Source organism: Mercenaria mercenaria, chromosome 11 (genome assembly GCF_021730395.1).
Source record: "Mercenaria mercenaria strain notata chromosome 11, MADL_Memer_1, whole genome shotgun sequence".
Taxonomy (NCBI): Eukaryota; Metazoa; Mollusca; class Bivalvia; order Venerida; family Veneridae; genus Mercenaria; species Mercenaria mercenaria.
The window spans coordinates 28,013,084-28,027,713 of record NC_069371.1 but is presented as its reverse complement, the minus strand read 5'-3'; the positions used below and the strand labels follow the sequence as shown (position 1 = coordinate 28,027,713).

At 33.8% G+C, this 14,630-nt stretch overlaps 1 protein-coding gene across 1 annotated transcript in view; it reads left to right on the top strand.

Annotated features, from left to right (window-relative positions):
- The window catches only part of LOC128547074 (cell migration-inducing and hyaluronan-binding protein-like), a 50,558-nt gene that overhangs the window by 23,537 nt on the left and 12,391 nt on the right, over positions 1–14,630 (top strand). Inside the window, exons 4-15 of the mRNA XM_053518797.1 lie at positions 310–470; positions 3,383–3,524; positions 5,319–5,504; positions 5,704–5,913; positions 8,569–8,673; positions 10,133–10,317; positions 10,475–10,678; positions 11,578–11,714; positions 12,745–12,949; positions 13,245–13,374; positions 13,600–13,663; positions 14,447–14,482. Of these exons, the coding sequence (XP_053374772.1) occupies positions 310–470; positions 3,383–3,524; positions 5,319–5,504; positions 5,704–5,913; positions 8,569–8,673; positions 10,133–10,317; positions 10,475–10,678; positions 11,578–11,714; positions 12,745–12,949; positions 13,245–13,374; positions 13,600–13,663; positions 14,447–14,482 (1,765 nt within the window). The remainder of the gene's footprint in view (positions 1–309; positions 471–3,382; positions 3,525–5,318; positions 5,505–5,703; positions 5,914–8,568; positions 8,674–10,132; positions 10,318–10,474; positions 10,679–11,577; positions 11,715–12,744; positions 12,950–13,244; positions 13,375–13,599; positions 13,664–14,446; positions 14,483–14,630) is intronic.

Below are 14,630 nucleotides of genomic sequence, written 5' to 3'. Positions count from 1 at the left end.
TAGCTTTATGAGAGGAACAAGCTTTTTGACTCTGACTAATATTGAAGCAAAAGTGATAACCCATTTGAACTATTCTGTTAATGTATTTTATGTGTTTATTTTTCCTTTTTCTGTTACAAAACGTCCGAATAGTCAAGCGTAGTTGTCTTTACACAGCTCGTTTTCAATTTTATTGTTCATGGAAACTCCCTAGATAGAAGAGTACTTCTTCGATTTTTGTCATTAGCTAACTGTTTGAATTTACTTTTTCATAGTAGCAAAATAATATTGTGTAAAACGCTTTAAAATGGGCGATGCATTGTTCGACAGGGAATCGTCAGGAGCATGTTCACGAAACTAACCCCAAGGTAATCTTGGTTCAAGATGGTGGAACATTGGAAATACACGGCGAGCCTCGGCGTTCCTGGACCAAATTAAACAAAACAATCGTTCCGACAAAACTCACCCAGAACGTATATTTTGAGCATAAGGTATGTTATACATATCATCTATATCTTAATTTAAGGAAGTGACTATCCCTTAATACTGATGATTAAACTCATTCAGATAAAAATTTATCATGGAAAACATAGGTAACAAGTTTGAGTAGTTGATGAATTTTCTCGAGTCTTTGGTAAATTATATAATTTTTGCTTGGCATACAAAACATTAAACTTTCTTCAAAAGATTTCACAATATATGAAACATATGAAATGTGTTATTGTATAGTTGTACATTTGCTTCCTTCTTGCTATTAAAATGGGCATTGTACAAGAACTTTGAACATCACAAAGTCAGAGCAAGGATGCGTTGTTTTATATAAAGATTGAATAATATAATTATAAAACAAGCTTTGTACAAAATTGTTGTTATTATATTGATGTTTTCCTTGCATACCCTTTCAGCTTTCAACTTTATTTATTTTACTCATTTCATATAAATGACAACATGAGGTTATATAAATAGAATACAACCTATAAAACGAGGTCACATTAAAACATACTGATGACAAAGAATTTCTACATTTAGGCAAGAGAGTACTTTATCAGTTTATGTTTAACATTATTCAAATTATTAATTGACAAGACAAACAAACAGTATTTCTTATTCTAATATGTTTGTCTCTGTTAAAACACTCTTACGCTAGAATGACGTCAGGTTAACGTGCGATGACGACAAAGTTTTTTTTGCGACCAAGAAAGAGCGCTTCTATATTTTATCTAGTGTTTGAGATTAAGCGCATATTAGAATTGAAATAATTTATAGCACAGGCGTGCTTTAACACTTTTTATGCACGCCCTCGTGACATTATTACGCCCGACGTATAACCACCCATCGTGCATAAATAGTGTTAAAGCACTCATTTGCTATAAATTATTTCTTAAATATTATCTTTACTTGCATTTCATATGTATTAGCATATCAAATTTTAACACGAAATTCCGGTCTAATGTTGTTTCTAACTTGAAAGAGAAAGACTATATGAAGGAGCATCGCTTCCAGAGAGTAGGCATAGGAAATAGAGATCAATATAATTGCACCTTTACTAATCCTACCAGGTGTTCTGTATTACAAAAAGTAGATCTATTGTGACATTTTGATACAAGCAAAACTGTATTATCTGCACTATTATTTACCTACTGGTACTTCGTTTTATTATTGGCTTGTTAAAAGTTATTTTTTACCATATGTAAGTTGACAGAATCATAGGAACCATGTCTTGATGGGTAAATCAAACACAAATGAATAAATCCTTAATGATTTTGTTGTGCAAAAAAGTATGATATTGTGTCTAAAACAGTTTTCATTTTCCACTCAATTGTGTAATTGCAAGGGAAGTAAACTAACAGATCTCTACCTATAGGTACTAGTCTAAGGCAAGAGTTGTCATTCTTTGTGGATCACAACTTTCAATTAAAAATTAAAACTTCTGTTATTGATATTAACAAAACTATCATAAACTCCACATTTGTGAAATCATTTTTGGTTATTTCAAGGACTTGAAAATTATTTTCTAGACTTTATTTAATGTAATATTATCATTGAAAATTTTAGGGCCTATCTCTACAGAGAGTGCAACGCCCGAAAAACTTTGCCAGTGTACACAAAATTGCTATTAGACTCGTAGAAAATGTAATTAAATTAATGATAAACATTCAGCCAGTAAAATAGTGAACAACAATAGAAACACACCGTATCGTAATAATGTATAATTGGAAACGACAAGCAAAAACGATCTCTAGCAAAACACCAACAATCAACAGTGCGTTTATTAATAAGTAACTTACAATTTTCATTTTCTGCACATTTTAGTTATTCTAAACGTGATATTTGATGATATTTCACATCAATTCAAAATTATGCTAGGATAATTTGTTTGAAAATTCCTTCCAAAATATATTATTCAGAATCAAAACTAACTCATGAAATACACAGAGTGGTAATTTATTTTATTTTACTTTTTAGAAGGTTATTACTTAAAATTTATATATCCTGGTATTTCTTATGTTGTTTAGTGTTTAAAGCAATATTCCATGTAACTAATCGTTAGATGAAAAGAAAATGCAAAGGCTTGTTACATGTATTAAGTCTATCCTTGTTTTGCCCAATAAAAAAATGTGAACAATTAACACAAACAAGTAGATGTATTACGAAGGCGGATCAATATATATCCAGCCTAGACAATCCGGTCTGCCTTTAACTTCTTCGTGAATACTTATATTTGAAGGAGTTTCTTTCTTCAGACTATTGTGCAATTATAATATTTTACGGGGATATGATATTCACTCACCTCCATTTTTCCAAAATGTAAAAGGAAATTAAAGGTATTACTTAAATGTTGCATTCCGTCAAGGAAATAATATGTGTCAACATCCCACCTATTTAAAAGTATGTCCTAGTGCATTGTACGTCTTCCAGAGAATAACTCGTATTATAAAATCATGAATGTCCCGAGGTAAGGGGAGATAATTCAAGCTCATGCATCATTGGAAGTTGTATAAAATATACATGTATGTGAGTGCCATAAATGAATATTATTTTGGTGGCTCTTCAACACAATTCTTTGGCAATATACAGCAGGTATCTTCACAACTTTACATCAATTTGTTGGAAAGATAATTGCATCAAAAGATAGACAATTGACAATATTAGATTTTTAGGGTCGGGTGTATAAAACTGACCGTATTTCAAAGACAACTGATGAATATTTATAAATTCTGTAATAAAATGTTCCTGATAAACACTACTTTACGCACTGAAGCCATAATTACCAAAATAGTTTGTTTTTAAGTAACAGAGGTTGTTTTTTTATTGACCCGCCCTCATATATTTCAGAAGAACGTTTTATTATTACAGATTGTTTATATGATATGATAGCGTGAAAAATCAATTCCTATTTTAGTTGCAGAATAATTACAACAGCTTTGATGGCAAAGGTATTATGGCTTACACCTTCAATGTTATCGGGACACATGTGACTGTAAAGAAAGCTGGTCGTTATTTTCTCAAAACGGAAAGTCAAAATCTCACCGACCATATTAATGGTATGTTAATTGATATTAATTTGTTTTCATGTATTAGATTGTTAATTCAGAGTATATTTGCATGGAACATTTGCAATGTAATTATGATATGATTTAGGTAAATGAGCACAATCATTACTTATTACTAAATTGTACCTATTTGACTGTATGGTTGTACCAATTATATTATACGGAGCAGAAGTTTGGGGGCATATAATTATAAGGAAGTAGATAAATTACATATTAGATTCTGTAAGCAAATAACAGGCGTACGAAAACAAACACCAAACGAAGCAGTTTACGGTGAACTTGGTAGATTTCCACTGTCTGTTTTAGCTAAGGAAAGAGCTGGAATAAACCAGGGCTTACAGTGCCATTTATAAGTTGTTATATTATACCAAATAAAGATTGAAATTTCACATATTTACAAAAATAATAATATTTCCTTTGTTTCTGTTTGGTTCAACGTGCCTCCGACACAATTACAGGTCATATGGCGACTTTCAGGCTTTGGGCTTTGATGGTAGAATAACCTTAGGTGTCTCTCCGTGCTTTATTTCTTACGGGCGGACACCTGGGTAGAACCACTGACCTTTCGTAAGCTAACCGGTTGGCTTCCTCACATGAAGAATTTAACGCTACTAGTGAGTCGTCAGCCAACATCGGTGAGGGGCAAGTGATTTTTAAGTCAGCGACCTTAACCACTCGGCCACAAAGGCCCCCAAGATAATAATTTGGCTTACAAGATATAAGAACGGTTCGTAAAGTTAAGATTACGCCCGTATATATCAGAGCCATATACAATGTTATTTGCAAATATACTGTTTTCTGACGGCAAGTTAATTAACGAAGAAAATATTCATTTTAAGTAATCAAACATTTACTTTTTCTTGATAAATATACATACCTTATAAAAGTCATCATTTTACTCAATGAAATTTAAGTGCTACACCGATCTATAGTTAAAGCTCTGTAATCCCGTTAAAACATGTTATTTGTCATAGTACTTGCCAGTGGTATCTTTATTTTCTAGTGTGCTTATTTCCCCCCTTATATCAGTTGATTTACTTTTTTTTTGTATTTTATGTGGATGCATCTGTCGTTTACAAATAAACCGATGTACTGCTATTTCGATACGCTCCGCTTCTGAAATGAGGCTACTCCTGTTTGACATTTCCTTCCTCTTTTTGTTGGAACACAAAAGATTGCAACAAATACAGAACGACTTTTATAGGTTTAGTTTTTGTTTGCTCACCTGTCACATAGTGACAAGGTGAGCTTTTGTGATTACTCTTCGTCCGTCGTCCGTCCGTCCTTCAATAATTTCTTGTCTGCACGATAGTGGTTTCATTTATGATTTAAAATGATTTAAGAGATTTAAGAGAAAATTATTTTTATTGTGTTAGCTGATATGGTAAAACTGTGAAACAAATTTCCAACCGAGACAATATCATTTTATGGGATCAAAATACATAATAAAATATATAGAGTGGAAAGTTGAGGTATTGATAAATTAATCAAATCAACAACAACATCAGCAACAACAACAAGAAAACACATTGCAGCAACATTATTAATGGGAAAATATCTATGTTCAGATATGTGTGGTTGTTCTTTGATGATGTTATTTAGGGAACATTATTATTTCCTTTCGTTTGTTTTTAGGCTTCTTATTGAACGAAATGGCGGAGTAATGGGAAAAACGTATATGATGTGTTTAGATCTATGTGCTTTTTGTACATGGGTGGATAACATTAAAAAATGTGTTCGTTATACTATTCTTGTGAGTTATAATGTAAGTTTTTTCTATTGCAGCTGTAAAGGACGGTGACGTTTTAATGATGGCTGCGCAGGAAAAGGTAGTCACGAAAGATCCAACGAAACAGGATAAATCTGCGTACGAAGCGCTTGAGAAGCTTGTGTTTGGAAACGTGACTGGTAACAGCACCTTAAGAAAGCTACCCTCAGATGGATCCACTTGGGCATTCGTATATAAGAAAGGTATGATAGTTTAGCTTTATTTGAGCCTAATCTGTGAACAATCCCCTCTTCTCCGATAAAAAAAAAACAGATAAGAGCTCATCAAAAGACATTTTATTGTGTGTTTTATTATTTCAATATTGTGAATAGAATTCGGTTTTGATAAAGATTATATAAATACGGGGAAAATGTTATCTCTTCATATTCACCTGCTATCAAGGTACAAGGGACAGTTACCAAGAAGAAACTAAGCCTTTTGGAACGACGTCTTCAGCCAAATATATGGAAAGTAATGACTTGATCTTCCTAGCAGAGTCTATAGGTGATCCGTTAGCCACATTTAGACAAACAGTAAACTTCAAGATTATGAACTTGGAAGCTTTGTACCAAATGGTTGAAGTTATTGATGACGTTACGACGTGGCGCCCAGGTGAGTACAAGTATTTGTGACATGTATAAAGAAAACAGCACATTGAATATAACGAGCGTCCTAAAGTAACAAATCCCTAAAGCAGCAAAATTGCAAGAACGTTTATTTTTTCACCAGTTGTAAATATATGTCAATAAATATTATCATATCGATGCTGCCAAGTCTTTACTTTCTTTAAGATCTTTAGCAAAGCTTGTTATTATTTTTCTTGATTATTTCTTTGCTCACAAGATTTGACTAACTGTTACATAAGCAACATTTCATGCCGTTTAGCGGCCCGTTCTTTTTCATCTGGGTAATTATTATTTTGTTTCTCTGTTTTACATAACACAGCTCTGCTTAATCCGGTGCTAGAGGGCGGGAGAGGTTTTGCACATATTTACTAGGTATACTATTTAATTAAATTCGTGAACCAGTCGGTGTTATGTAGGGAAATTTTGAGGAACATTCGATTAACATGAATTATGATTGACTGATAATGACAAAATGTGTTTGTATGTTCAAGAAAAAAGGGAAATTAAAAAAAAATACAAAAAAAAAAAACAAAAACGTTTGCCATCAGAAATGTTTAAATTGACCGGTTCTCAGTCATTTTCGGATGGAAATCTTCGACAAGAATTAATGGGATAAAAATAATGGTTTTAACATTATTTTTTGCATTTAAGTTATACACTGATTAATCGAACGAACTTGCCCCAAGAACATTATAATGAGCTGGACTTAAATTTATTTATAACTTATGTCTATGTAAATTCAATTGGTTCAGGCTTACTTATTTCCTTATCAAACCAAATATGCTCTAACTTTGCTTAGTTGTGCTCTATACATCGAAAGCTTTCATAAGTGATTGGTACAATTTTATACGCACGCTAAAAAGAAACGGGACGTATTATGTTAGGACGCGTGCGTCTCTTTGTCTGTCCGTCCTTCCGTCATTATTGTCTGGAGCATGAGTTAATAACTACTAAAGGTATTTACTTTAAACTTGTGATATAGGTGGATGGCGATGAGACGATATGCAAAGCGCTTGAAAACGGTTCTGTAGGTCAATGGTCAAGGTCACAAACTGAGCTAAAAGGTCAAAATTGGCCCTCATACTTCGTGACCGAAACATAATTAAACAACTATTCAATGTATTGACTTAAAACTTGTGATGTAGGAAGAAGGTGATAAATCAATATGCGTAGTACATGAACAAGGGTGGTAGATCAAACGTCAAAGTCACAGGAAGGTCAAATCTGTCCATCGTATTTCGTGTCCAGAGAATAACTTAAGGTATTAGATCACTAATAGTTATGTTTACAAAATGGCCTTTGCTTGGTATATTCTGAAAGGTAACCGTGTTTTGCACTATTTTGCAATTTTTAAACAACTTTAACCGTGCCGGTTTTTTTTATATATATATTTAATGTAACTTATGGTATCTCCTCAAGCTCAAGTAGAAACAAATTTCAATGTGATGGCCACTATCCAAAACGTTTGCAGAGAACTCATTTTACCATTTATTTTAATAAAAGAAAATCTAATTATTGGTAAACAGTTATAAAACACAAAATAAAAATGTCAATATCATTTTTTCTATGGTGCCTCAAATAAACGGATTTAATGAGACAGAATTCATACTTCAACATTGAAAAAATAAGGTCGAATCCTGTGTTTCTGATCTGAATTTTACTTACTTCGTTAAAAAATAACCTTAGAGCAGACGTAAAACCTACCTAAATTTCTTCCACAATATATAATTTTAGAGTGAAAGCATAAAAGAAAAGAGAACTTTCACCGCATGTAACTATTTTTAAAGATGTGTAACTCCACCCATTTTGTTTAAGTAGTAAATTCATTGTCAACACCAAGAAATCGCTTATCAATTCATCTTTTTCCATTGTTGCACAAGAAATCAATAATAAGTCTTGAAAGAAGTAAAAATTTACTAGAAAAAAAGGAAAATAAGGAAAACAAATTGGTCCCAGTAGGGCTTAAACCTACGCCCCACTAAGAATTGCAGTAAAAGTAGGTTTATGGTAGGAATTGAATACTCTTCAAAAAGGAGGTTCTCTATTAGTGATCTAATACCTTTAAAAGTATTAAAGGTATTGTCTTGAAGCATGGAATATAGGAACAAGAGGTAATGAGACGATATGCAGACTGCAAAAATCTACATTACGTACCCCCACACCCATTTAATCCCCAAAAAATAATTTAGTTTCTTGCCCTTTTGTATCCTGTCACTGCAAAAATCTACATAGCATTGGCCCCAACCATCCCCAATTCCACACACACGCACGCGCGCGCGCGTACGCACATACCAAAAAGGTCGTTACGTTTTCTTTAAGGTCTACTTAAAATAAGCATTCTTTGTTAGTTATATTTATCATTGCACGGGGAACCGTCACTCGGTACTTGAAGACCGTTGTTGTAAGAACTGAGTAAAATGTATGAGAATCCTCTTGAATCATGAACAACAACCAAGCAAAATAACAACAAACTCGTTTAATTGGATCTGTTCTTGTTTAGTAATGAAATGTGCAACACCCCCGCATGCCCCTTAGCACTAGCTTAAGTGGAATTCTATTATATTATTGTACTCAACAAAGCCAAGAAAACGCGATATTAAATTAGTGGAGGAATATTTAGAATGCACAAGTTTGCTTACAGGTGACACGATAGTAATAGCATCCACTGATTATGACTGGAAACAAGCAGAGAAGCGAGAAATTGTTTTCTGTCCAGATTGTAACAGATTCCAAGTAAGAATCAATGGTAAGTTTTTAAACAAAGAATACAATCCCTGATAACATTTGAACATCAAATACTACTGTAACAGTACTTTAGCTATCCGTCTCAAATCAAGCTGCTAACATACATTCATCCTCGTTGGTAAAGGAAATAGGGTTTAAAACTTGTTCTTTTATTAACACACCTCATACTTGATCTGTACAAGTCTGTATTTTAAATGGATTTCTCTCTATCTGTTCTAGGGGCTTTTTCTCACTCTGTCCCTCTGTGTCTGTACTAGTAGATGATGAATTTCGCACTCTGTGTGGCTGCATTTGCTATATATAAAGCGCTTTTGAACGTTTTTATCATGAAAAGGGTGCTATATAAATATTGTATGATAATAAATAATTTAAATCCAACTTGTTAATCTGGAAATTACTTGGCAAAGTCAGCTATGATAAATTTAGCCACTTATTGTACCTTCCTCGCAGAAGAGCTGAACTTCACTTACTCTGCTCTAAGGTAGAGTTGACTGAATCCCGGTTTGTAATGGTTGTGTAACGTTTTTGATTCAGTGGTCGCATAGTTGGGAGTAGCTAAATCAGCGTGTTAGCCTACACTTCCATAGGAAGTTCAGCTGAAATCAAGGACTGTTACGTTATTGCAGTATTAGTTAGTGACCAAAGATACGGTTATGTATAACTTAGAGGTACAAATTGCATCATTTCGAAGTGTCAGTACACTAACTGCTTTCTTAATTAACCCTTAGCCTGCTGGCGGCAAGTGATTTTACCTTTGCGACCAGTGCAGACCAAGATCAACCTGCACATCCATGCAGTCCGATCATGGTCTGCACTGTTCGCCATTCAGACAGTAACTTTTTGGTATGCACCCCTTTAACAGTTAGTGATATTGTCCAAATTAAAAGATAGACGAGTTCATTATAGCAATTTAGCAGGCTAAGGATTATTCATATTAAGTAGACTGGCTAAAATCGTCAAGCTGCTAGAAAAAATATAATCAGGGGTGATTTACTGTCGCGGAGCGAAGAGCATATTATTATATCATCATTTGAAATCTATGTGAAATAATTAAGTCTGGCTTTTTTCGTGGCGAATTTTCACAAAAACACATTTTATAGAAACCACTAACGCTAAACATGCAACGTATAAACCATTAGTACATAATGGCAAATTTTCAAATAGGACTTGTTATCTCCTAACATTCCAAACCCTTTTGACAAAAATGAGTAAATTGAACAGTTTTCTTTACTTTTTCATTCTCAGTTTTATAATTCAAACTAACGTCCAAGGCAGGAACACATCGACGCTTTTCACATATTGAATATACCCCATATACCTGAAAGTGTAAGCAGCCCGTATATCACGGTTGTTTCGCTTGACTTGTTTAAATTATCAAAACCTACGAATATCACTAAAATCTTCAAACAAAACAAAATATGAATAAGAAGCCGATTATTCAATGTATTTTTTCCTAACAGCACCCGTGAACTTCATGCATTTTGGCAAGATATTGCACAATGCCGTAGATATGCGAGCTGAAGTTGCCTTATTGTCGCGAAAAGTAGTGATACGTGGAGAAATGGAACCAGAATGTCCTAATTTCAACAACAACTGCAACTATGAAGAAGTTCGAGGCAAAGATACATTTGGAGCTCATACAAAGGTAACACATGTATAAGTAAATACCTTTGCTGTATTGCAATGAACAAATTTCCTGAAAATCAGTTACGGAAATATCCTTTCTACATAATCTGACATATGACTAGTTTAGAGATTTAACGCATGACTTGTTAAGAAATAAACGTTCTTATCTTTTTCAGGTCCTTAAGGGTTATCAAAATGTTCATATCGAAAACATAGAAATTTACAATGCGGGACAACACACGGATCTAGGACGATATCCGTTTCACTTTCACTTGTGTTTAGGTAGAAAACCAGGGGAATCCGTGCCATACATCCGAGGTTGCAGTATACACGATGCATATGCCAGATGTGTGACTATTCACGGTTCACATGGTGTTATGGTAATATTTGACGTTTTACATTGGAATAACTAACTTCAAAGCTTTTTCTGTTGGAACTCTTCTTGTATTTTATATTGATAAAGTTGATAAGTGTTTCAAGTAATTAGCTCATTATACACACTGTTACTAATAGGCATAACTAAAATACATATTTAGTAAGTATTCGAGTACTTACATATTATATTATGAAACCCAATCTTTTTTCAGCCTTGCATACTGCCAAACTTCCCAAGAGATCACTGTATTTAAGTTACAATGTTCCCAATCAAGCATTCTGTCAAACAGTAAAGTCAAGACTTAAATACAAAATGTAGCACGTTCATCTTGAATAACACGACAAAGACTATGAACACGACATGGACCACCGTCCATGAACAGGCTCAATCAAACCGAGCCTGCAACATCTTCGTTTTTGTTGTGTTGAGCGACATGTGGAGTTTCCTCTTTTTCTATTTTTAGATAGGACTGGTATAGAATGTTTCCAAAAGGAGTTACATTTTATGCCGCGTGTACACGTGTTTATAAAATACATTTTCCACAGCAAACTGGGAAAGCGATGTGTATGATAAAACATAAACACAAACACAACCTTTAATTTGTAGAACGTCAACATACATCTATGTAAACTTCGGCTGTTCTGCCAGTGCTACAGTCCATGCAGTTGATATAATGAAGTACTACCGAGTGTATTTAGGCAGCAAATGAAAGCTTCCGAAATTAAAACCAGTTCTCACAGGTCGAAGCCGTGAATAAATGAACCCTGGTCTCATCGCGCCTTTGAGCAGAATGGAACACGTGTGTCATAAATTTGGTGGTCAACACATGCTCTTTGATTGCTAAAACGCTTATTAGGTTTAATGAAGGGAATTACACTATAGTCAATTATTACGTCATTACAGGTTATGGACAACACATGTTATTACCATATGGGCCATGGTTACTTCTTGGAGGATGGTGGCGAAATAAACAACACTTTTGACGGCAACCTAGCAATAAGTACCTTGAAGGGGACCGGCCAACTTGAGCCTAGTGATACGTATGTACCTTTCTTTGATTAATTCTTTTCCATTTATTTATGTAAAAATCTAAGATTTGATACATGCAGGTGACCCCTTAGCTTTTCTTTCTAAATTTGGTAGGAAATATGTTGTTTTTTTTTCATTTTTACAGCTCGAAGTTAGCTCTTGTGTGTTTGTTATATATTTTCATTTTTCTTGAATCTGTGAGATCCGTCAGTAAGTAATCAAACAGCACAGTCTCCCCAGTGTCGCAACACAAATCAGTGAGCGCATGGACGTGCGCACACACGCACGCTCGCACCTATTATTTCCTATATATTCTATATAAAATGGACGATCGCACAGACATGCCACATATTTCAGAGATTAAATCCTAACCCTACTTTAAGGAATTATCGTAATGCTGACATAAAATAGAAATCGTGTATCTTCTAAGAGAAAATTTCCTGTCGTATATACTTACTGTAATCATACCAAAATCACACTGCTGTATTTCTTCCCCTACTAGAATTTACTTTTTTTCTTCACAGAATAACCTTCTGTCAATTTTGTTTCACCAAAGTGTCGAAAAAACATCTTTAATACGATTTATACAGAACTATATTTAATTTGGAATGATGCAGCGATTCTAGGTAAAAAAAATAGGTTCAATAGTCCGTCTGCCATTACGCAATTAGACTAGTTGGCTACTGTGCCAGTTCCTTAAGAACTGTTTAGCCTATATGCTATTACAGGTCAGTGTCGCCAGACACTTACTCATATCGTGAAGAGGTTATTCTAACATTGACGAATGTAGCCAATATAGCTGCTTACGCTTATTTCTCAGTAACATTTTTATTTATCTACATGTTTCATAACATATTAGCACGACTTCGTTTGAGGTAATGCAATCTATCCTTCGGAAAAAAGAACATCGAAGTACTTTGTTTTGTGTTTATTTGTTTCACTGCAAACATTGTTTTAACATGGTTATGAAAATGGGACAGAAATCTAGACTTTTCTCCCTTTATCAATGCCATTTCGTAGAACTCGTAAACATTTTTACAGCCGTCCAGCCGCATTTTGGATCACCAATCCACTAACTTATGTAATAAACAATAATGCCGCCGGTGGTGAAGGAACTGGAATTTGGGTTATATGTCCACTAGAACCTTTGCCCCCATCACGAGAACTCAATATCATGAAACCGTACGAAGCGAGGAAAACAAATCTCCTACAATTTACTAATAATGTTGCACATTCAAACAAGTTTGTAAGTATACTAAGATAAACGTAGGTAAATAAACATAATCTCTAGAGCATAGCACAGTCTTAATTATGCCTTTGTCCATTTTGAAACTGTAAGTTACTGAGTTTGATAACTAATATTTCTTTTTATTTTTATAAATTCTAAGATCTGTAACACTTATACACATGCATATAAAAGGCGTATGTTTTGTTTGATAACCTTATGTTTTCATTGACTTTGAATCCTTAAGATACACAAAAACGTTGCATATTTCATTCAGATAATATACTTTATTCAATAAACTTCTTTTATATTTCAGAATGGTATTCATATCGGTGGCAGAATTGAAGAATCACGAGAAACCCATTGTTGCAATATATGGCAACCCCTTCTTGATCCGAAAGTTAACACTTCGGTTCCTATCAATGTCTATTTCAAATACTTAACAGGTATTGGCCTAATTGTCTGAGGCAAATAAAGAGGGTAACTTTTATATCGTTATGAATGTTATCAAAATTAACAAGATGTTATAAATTCGATAAATGATGATACAAGTGCCAGTTTTGTTACTGAGATAGGACTATCTCACCATTCCCTGCGACTAAACAAATCTGTAAAATTGATGGAATTATGATTATAAAATGGCTAACTGTTATTGTGTGATTATGTTTCAGGTTACAAGAACGGGAAATTCAACATTTGGATTGAAGGCAGTTTACTACAAATTTCCAAAATATCGTAAGTGTAAGGCTATAAGTTCTTAATTGGTGGTACGTTGCCCTTCCCCGTAAAAGGTCTGCCTTTAGAGCACAATCTGACCTATAAATGAGAGAAAAGATTGGGACACATATTAAGCTTACATATCATGTCTGGAAATGATTACAGTAGGTAATCCCAAACCGACCACCCATTTAATTCCTTTAGTAGACCTCAAAACTAAAAATGGTAAGATTGCCAGTTAGATTCCCGGGTAATGCGCATATCCACCGTGGTCATTTGATAGAAGAAAAATATGTTTCGAAACTTGATTAGGCATTCATTACTTAATGTATATTAGTACATCGCAATCTAATTATAAGATTTCTGTATTGGACATATCTTTATAAACTTCTGAAACATAACAAAAAAAAAATATATGAAATAAGTGAAATATACTGTACAGAAAGTCCGAGGAAACATTTGTGAGTATTTGATAAACATAATTCACGAAACCTGAATTTCACGAATCCATAGTGACTCGTGGTTTCTGTTATAACAGAAACCAGAAACCAATGTTGAACACAAATCAAACTGCCATACAAGTTCCGAAAAATATGTTATCAAATGATATATAAGTAAGTATAGTTTCAATGTTAAAAGTAGTTTTTACGAAAAGACTAAAGACCGCCCCAAAATACCAGCAGTTAATCCAAGCTCTTTACAATTCATTTTACTTTTCAGTTTATTTAGGTTTCAATACTTATAATAAAGTATTTACCTGAACGCTACAAAGGCATTCATTTGTTTTCTTACTTTCTTCAGCGTGGCAGATAGTACAAATGGAATAATGGTGTCAAAGTAAGATTTTTCCTTCATTTGTATACCCTTCATTTTAGAATAACTTTCGTGCTCAGAACCCTTAGCCTCTATAAACGGGTGAATAAATTCGTTGGCTTTGAATCATTTGTCCTTCAACGATATTGGTTCAAAAGATCGCTTGCGATAC